Below are 8210 nucleotides of genomic sequence, written 5' to 3'. Positions count from 1 at the left end.
GTAATAGTATGGCTGTGACATTTTTGTACTTTTGTCTGATTTTGTAAGCAAGTAGTTTTTAAGTGAGGTGAAACTTGGGGTACACAAGACAAATCAGACTCCTGAAAGGGGTACAGTAGTCTGGAAAAGTTGAGAACCGCACGTTTATATGAATAAACTGGGACCACTTTCACCATAAGCAGCACTGGATATTTTAAGAAATCCTATAAAAGAAAAAATATCAACTCTCCCAGCTTCTAAACCAAAAAATGTACAGCTGTTCATATATATTGATGAAGGACAAAAGAATAAAAAAGATGACTGGAGGTGCAATCAATACAAATGGAACCACAAAAGGAAAGATCTTTTGCCAAGTGTGGGGATCCTCTGGTAAAGAAGACATATTTTTGAAGACTGATCAATACAGATTAAGTTATGTTTCACAGATATGGATATGAAATTCTTGACGGAAGCATGGAAACACAAAGTATGTGTGCCCCATGGGTATATGAGAAAATATTCCTTCAGATATCATGCTTGTACAATGCCTCTGTACTGTTCAAAGCTATAGAGTAGAAACATGCCTGTCTAAAATTTACCAGTGACAAATAACACAAGCTAATGCTTCATCTACCCATATGACAGTGATGCTGCCCAAAAATACACAACAAAAATCAGCCACAATGATTTACATGCTGTGTATGAGGCTTGAGCTTCATGACCGCCTGAAAGGATGGGTGTGTCAGTACTCGCTGGTCCCTGCAATCTCTGTAACTTTGGCTCTTCCAGAAATTATCAGGCTTTTTGAGGAGGTTGAAGCCAACTACTCTTCTTTCACATGATACAAAATTTCAGATAAGGGACTTTTATGTCTCCTCCTTAACATTTTTTGAAGAAAATCCAGCAATTCCTATGACTGCACTGATTCATGACAAGCTGACAACACGTGCATGAGAAGTTCTTTTCATTTCTAGCAAAATGCATATCCCATGTTAGCAACAGTTCAACGGTAAGAGACAGAGAAGCAGCTATTGTATAAGCTAAAGGAAATGCTGAGTTATACACAAGCGATTTGCTGGAATCATATAATAAAAGATGTGCAATTCAGTGTTTAGCCGAGGAAGGAGGGAAAGCTGACAGGAAAGTTTATGACAACAATGTTCTTCAGCTATTAAACTATGAGAATGAAGAGGAATTTGGGGAATTGGAAAAACTAAAAGTAAAATGGTGTGCATCCTTTCTCAATCATTTTGATCAGAAACTCAGAAAGGTCATTGTGTCAAAGACTGGCAGATGGCTATTGGAAGAAAGAGATAGGTAAACCAGTGGAATTACAAAAAACAATCAAAATTTGAATTCTGCACTGCGTAGGCTAACTAGGCTGAAGGAAGTGAACATGGACAAAATGGTGTTGACTTTCTACTTCCTGCATCTCTCACCCAAGCATGCAGACGAACAGTGAAATCCAGATCATATGGAATTCCCAGCTGATTACATGCCTGTAGACAAGATTGTGTCCTTTATAAAGGGGGTAGTGTAACACAGAACATGTGTTTGTATCAAAAGAGATGATCACAAATCAAAGACCATGGAAGGTCTAACTGAGTATTTCTACAATCACAGTCCAGCTGCTTTTTAATCAGAGGATTATGCGCAAAGGAGTATGTGGTGAAATTATTCCCAGTTGAAACATGTTGCCACATATCGGCAGCATGAAAGTCCAGAGGTAAAAGTTTAAATGCAAAAAAGGCAGTGTGCGCTCTGAAAAAACTCAGGATGAATGCAAGAAAAAGCAAACCTGGAAGGAAAAAAACATGACAAAAGGATGAACTCCACACATTGGCAGCATCGGATTCCCCTCTGATGAGTGAAATCAGAGTTGATGCTGCAAAGAAAAACATCAAAGCAGGGGGAAAACATGAAAAGGGGACAAGTCGAGGTAAACGTGTTCCCAAGGGGAAAGGTTTGTCTTCCTTTGAACTGGACAAGTTTGATCCCAGAGCACTGCAGTTGTCGTGGTCTCCCAAAACAACAAAAAAGCTATACAAATTCTGTGGAAATCCTCAACAGGTTGTCCATCCATGAGTGTTCATGTACAGAACATTTACAGTAATGTTGAAGACATGAAGCATCTCTTGAACAACTAGCTAGCTGATACTATAATTGAGGGCTTTCTGCTTACTAGTTTCCCTAGAGAATGTCACCGAAACTGATGTTAACAGTTTTCAGCCCATTTATGATTCGCCCAGTTAAGTTACCTGGATACACTTCAAATGTGCACAAGTTTGGCATAAAACCAGACATTATGGTGAAGAACCCCCACAAATGTACACAATTTTCACTGAATCTTAGTGCTTGTTTTTCTGAAGTGGGAAATTATTCTATATCTAGATTCCAATCAAGGCCTCTCCACCAACTACATTCACATGCTACAAACACTTATAGAACCACAGATGGCTTCTAAGATCAACTGATCTGAGTGGATCATTCATGTACTACTTGATGTTCCAGTTTGGATGATTCACTGTGCAAATGAATTTCCATTTTCATAGCAGAATATTTACTGTTTTGCTTACCTTTGCACTTTTTCTGTATTTTATTTGTTTCAGAAATGTGTAAATATCTGAATATATTAAATACATTTTAAAAACTACTATACAGGTGTGCTTTAGATGTGTTTTATTATCAAAGTTACTGGTTCAGGTTTTTGCCCACTGATGGTTTAACAGATGTCAACATAAATGCTGTAAGAAACTGACCATGAATGATCTTATGTCTTTGTTCCACTGGCACCTGCTGACATCAGTTATGTAAGAAAAAATAGTTGTTGATAGCATGCAGTGGCGTTCTTCATGTTTCTTGGTTAAGCCATTGAGATTTCAATAGTTCTTTATAGCCATTTACCATATCGGCTGGTTCATTACTAGGTCTGAACAGCAGTTTTTAGGATTGCAAAGGAAAAAAATCTGTTATTAAACTAAACGAGGAAGTAAGTAAGCATATGCCAACAGAAATGTTGCGAAACTTTTGTAGCTCTACATTTGTGTTAACAATACACTGTTTAAAATAACAGCAACTGTTTGATCTTAACAAGCAACCAGCAATTCCAGGCCTGTGAAATAAAGATGTACATGTAATGACGAAGCTCCTTTATCACTTCCTTTTGTAACAAGTAGAAGTAGGGCCTTGCTATATGTTTCTTGGTAAAGAAAAGGGAAAATGATGTTAAAAATCCATTCTGACTAAAAAAAAATTTAGATTGTAACATAGAACCTATGAAATAAGGTTCCCTATAAAAACAAAACAAAAACCGATTTGAAATGTTTCCAGCAGTAAAATATTCCATCTCTCTTCCATGGCACACAACAGACCTTATTTAGTCCCATTTTTTCTTAGACTATACAGAAATACTATATAAAGATACTCCTACTACAGTAATAACAACAACAGGCTAATAATAATACATAACATTTTACTACACAGGTGGCACAGTGTTAAAAGTTAGTTTGGACTATGTTTTCACAACTATTATATTTTTTCTAACATGGCTTCATATTATATAGACCAATGCATTATTTTTATTCTCTTCACTTTGGCAATCTGCAGTTCCAAATATTTGTAAACAGTAACACACAGCTGCACTGCTTGGAAGGGGCTGTTACAACTTAGTTCAGCCAGGTTTTTCAGTAGCCATGTGTAGCTCTCACCTATTTGCATTACATGTATAATTTCCATCATCTGTGCAACTTTGGAGCAGATGGTGTTCTGGTGCCTTTCTGGTGTTCAGTGGTTCGGGGGGGGGGACGGGGGACGAATGACAGCAAGCAGTTACCTGGTGGCCTCCTTACCAGGCTACTGCCCTTCACCTGGTACCACTTTTTTTCCACCCAGTTTTGGTTATTAAAATGTATTCCCATCTATGTGCAGAAGCACTCAGATTCTTCCTCCACAACGTGGGGGGGGGGGTGTCACACAGTGGGACAAGGAAGAGAAGCTTGAATAGTTGCCCTCTCCCCACAATGCCCCAGGCCTACCCACCCCCCTTCAAGGCCCTGCCACCCTCTGGCCTTGCGCGGCTTCATGGGGGCGGGGCCCCTCCCTCGTGCCCCCCAGGCAGCGCTGACTCCCGCCAGGCTAGCTGCAGTTTGGACTCTGAGACCCGGCCGCTCCCCGCCCCCCCCGGCCCTTGGACCCGGCTAAAGTCCCGCTGGCCGCAGACGGGTGCAGCGGCTGCAGCCCAGGAACGGCGCAAAGCGGCCGAGGCGCCGACTGCCGCTCACCCCCGGACTCCCCGCCGCGCGGCCTGTGCACCTGCGCGCGGGCAGCGGCCGTTGCAGAGGGAGGAAGCGCCGCGAGCGGCCCCGCCCCGGCTGGCCGAGGGAGGATGGCGGAACAAGGCGCCGAGAACCTGTCGGTGGTGGTACATCGCGCCGGGGACCTGCGCCTGGTACGGCCGGGCCGCCCCGGCCCGCCCCGCACAGCGAGAGGCGGCTGGGGGGAGGGGATCCCAGCCCTCGGGCGTTGTTGGGGGGGTCACAGCCCTGATGGGATTGAGGTGGATCGCGGCCCTCTGGGGTCAAGGGATTGGAGGGGGTGTGTCATAGCTCTGGGGGTTCAGGGGAGGGGGGGCACTCAGGGAGTTTCTGTGAGTTTGCAGCCCAGGACACTGCCTGGATCATAGAAGTTTCAGGCATTTCTGAAGTTTTTGCCAATCTGGATTTCTATGTTCCACATGGTGAGGCTCCCAACTCTTATCTATGGAAATGTTTTCACATCTAATGCATCTTTCTGGCAAGAAGCTTCTGGTATTTGGCTTAAATTCATCTTTAGTTAATTTCATCCCATTCTTCCTACTTAGACCCCCCTGTAACACACTAAATAATTCCTTTCCCTCAAATATCAGTGTACTCTTATCATGTCTCCGCTACCCCTCTTCCCAGTCATTGCTTAGCTAAGCAGTTAACTCTTTTTATTTTTCCTCCAGCTCCCCAATTGTTTATATTGCTTTCTTCAGGGTTTTTGCATATTACATCTAATGAGGTGTCAGATCATTGATGATGCTGTTTAATAAGACTCAGCCTAACCCAGATCTACTCCAGCTATGTCAATTGCTGTTAATTATTTCCTGTTGTTACTGTCCTTCAACCTGTTTTGAATGCACATGACTATTTCTGTCCAGGCCAGTTGGCATTAATTTATGCGGTGACTTCATGTGACACAGTATCAAATGACCTACTAGAATTAAATGAAGGGAGGTTTCGAATCTTTCTGGTCTTTGGCAAGGCTGTTTTGTAGCTCCTCACAATTCAGAGGACTAGGGCCCTCGCAGGCCAGGAGTGGAATGGAAGCTCCCTTTGCCCCTGAGTTTGGCAGGGAGTGAGGATCGTAGGGCTCAGTGGGTTAGCTGGGGAGACAGGGTTTGGCACTGCTGAAGCTCTATTTGGCAGGGTAGGGGCACTCCCAAAGGAGTGGAAGCGATCAGACAAGAGATGGAAGGGAAATGACGCTGGAGAAATTTCACCACACTAGACTGCAGAGTGACAAACTAGCCCTGCAGTCTTCTCTATTTTACCCAAATTCTGCGCAGTCCTCAGGATCCAGCAAGTTGCTAGCATGAGCCTCCGCTGGCAAAGTGTGGGCATCCCTATCATACAGGTTCTGGCAAAGAAGAACATTGCTAACATCCTGTTTGTCTGTACTACATTTGATGGTGTGTGGTGGGGAGGGCTTTGGAAGCCATACAGTTCAGTACATATTCCTGTGCCAGAAGGTGCTGCTGGGAAGCAAGAGAAAAGATAAACAACATTTCATGGTGTACATTTTAACAGCTCATGTGAACATGGCTAACAGTTAGGAATGACAGAGTGCCAGAACTGACCCAAACTTGCACACTATCGGCCTGATTTTCGTTACTTTCATGTTTTTGTACATGGAATTTTGTACTCCAACTTTCTGGCTGCAGTCAGGTAGTTAGACATCTGTTGTGTGTACAGGTATTTGCATTTGCAAATTTGGACGATGCCAAATAAGAGGCCACTTCTAAAAATCAAGGCCTGTGTTTAATGAACTTTGATAAGCAGTGAGGTAGCCATAGAAAATAGTTTTGATCTGGCAGGTGCTTGTGATTAAATATGGACTTTGGTCACCTGTGTGGCTCAGTTTATTTTTATCGCTCCAGTGCAGCTCAAACAGAGTGTGTCTGCATAAGCAGTGTTACATACAATGCGTGGCTCACAGCCACATTTGAGATAGCAGTAACATCTGCCAAAACAGTATTAAAAAGCAACACTTATAATAATGTGCATCTCATACACATATAATGTACAGTTTTCTAAATAGAAACATAGGAATTGCCATACTAGATCACACCCAAGGTCCATCTAGCCCAGTATCCTGACTCTGACTAAGGCCAAGTGGTGCCCACTTTGGATCACCTCATAATTTCTAATAGTTAGAGATTGGCTTAAGCCCTGAAACATGGGGTTTAATATTCCTTTCAAAATATTTGTTAGCATTAACTGTAATAACTGGATATTCTTATTATTCATATAAGTGTCCAATCCCTTTTTGAATCTCATTAAGTTCTTGACCTTAATAACTTCCTGTGGCAGTGAGTTCCAGAGTCTGTTTTTCTTTGTTTGAAAAAATCTCCTGCACAATGGGGTCCTGATCCACTACTGGGACTCCTAGGTGCTATGGTAATACAAATAATAAATAATATTTATATGTTATATTTGTATAGTATTTACATGCTTTTATCAATTTTAAATTTGCCAGTTTTTAATTTAATTGAAAATCCCCTTTATCACAATCATTATCATGTCCCCTCTTATTTGTCTCCTCTCTAAAGTAACAGTCCCGATCTCTTCAGTCTTTCTCCATATGAGAGTTTTTCTGGACTAAAGATCATTCTTGTCGTTCTTCTTTGAGCTCCCTAATGAACAAATGGGTGCATGTTTTTTAGGATGCTCTTAGATACACCACTTCCAATATTGTGAGCTTCATTATCTTTTATACATATTGCAAGCTCCTATTTTCACACAGAACTTTTCTAAAAAAAAAAAAGCTGAGGTTAAAAAATTGTGTTTCTCCGATTCACACATTTATTAGATGCTTTCTATGCATGTGGATAACTCAAAAAAGGCTTTCTTTAAAAGCTTCCAATTCACTCTGGCTGTATCCTGAGTGGGACAAAATGCCTTGGACTGAAGAAATCTGTGTCAGAAATAAAGTTCTGGGCACTAAAAATTACATAGAGCGGGTTGTGCCCAGATGCACACCTCATTGAGCTTCATTAATATCAACAGGCAGAATTTGGCCACATACTGTCCATATGCAGTGTTAATCATTTACTGCTTATTTTAACAATGAATGGCAGTGCAATGCTTGTGAGATATGCACAGGCAGGCGAGCATTTTAGTCCGAGAACACTGATGTAGTCAAATCTCATTCCATGGGCAAGTTAGTGATAGAAAGGTAAGTGAGGCATTATTTGATCATTGAAATTATGATTCTGTCAGAATTTTATTAGTGTCATGCTGTGCATTGTGGCAGGGAGGACTCACTGCCCCATCCCCTGGCTCCCAGCTTCAGGTCCTCGGGTTGGTGGAAATTTTGATAATGCAGGGTTGTCAGAAAAGGATTCGGTTGGGTTTCATTTGAAAGCCCTTTTTCCCCCCCCCCAAACACAATGGTACCAAACATGACAAACCTAGAACACTTACGAAGATATATATTCAAGAAAATGTTTAAAAATAAAAAAAAATTAAATTACATTGTAACATATACTGATCCTCATCTGCGCCACACTCACACATCACCATACAAGGCAGGCTGCTGGCCAATCATTTGCATGGTGGCGAGCGTCTGGTTTTTGCACATGACCATTTGATTAGGATTGATTTGAGAATGCATTGTATTTCATGTGTAACTGGAAAAACCCATTCATGCTTGATAGGAGAGGGTACTTTTGGATGTGCTCTGTCATCCTGGAGCCATTCCTTTGCTTGATGGTTTTATCTTCTCGATAGCAGGTAAAAACATGAACCTCTTCATGGCAATTTTTCTCCATTTGTCTGATCCTTGGAAAACAGCTACCAATGTAGGTCTGCAAGTGTTGTAATGTTGATCTCAAATAGTAAATTTGACATATGAACACCTCCAGTGCATTTATGATCTCATCAATGACTGTCTCAGCCATTCCAAGCACCTTCAGTGCGAGAGAGTCTTCG

The 8210-nt window shown here is 41.8% G+C and overlaps 1 protein-coding gene across 3 annotated transcripts in view; it reads left to right on the top strand.

Moving 5' to 3' along the window:
* Nucleotides 1-4099: 4099 nt before the first annotated feature.
* Nucleotides 4100-8210, top strand: part of SORD (sorbitol dehydrogenase) — a 40075-nt gene continuing 35964 nt past the window's right edge. The window contains exon 1 of one of the 3 annotated variants that reach the window (XM_054041025.1): nt 4100-4426. In XM_054041025.1, coding sequence (XP_053897000.1) covers nt 4364-4426 — 63 coding nt within the window. In that variant the 5' untranslated portion in view covers nt 4100-4363. The remainder of the gene's footprint in view (nt 4427-8210) is intronic. The other 2 variants (XM_054041028.1, XM_054041027.1) reach the window with 2 other exon arrangements.

The sequence above is a fragment of the Malaclemys terrapin genome, chromosome 10 (assembly GCF_027887155.1).
Source record: "Malaclemys terrapin pileata isolate rMalTer1 chromosome 10, rMalTer1.hap1, whole genome shotgun sequence".
NCBI lineage: Eukaryota > Metazoa > Chordata > Testudines > Emydidae > Malaclemys > Malaclemys terrapin.
The sequence above is the reverse complement of the archived record's forward strand: the minus strand, read 5'-3'. Positions and strand labels throughout refer to the sequence as shown.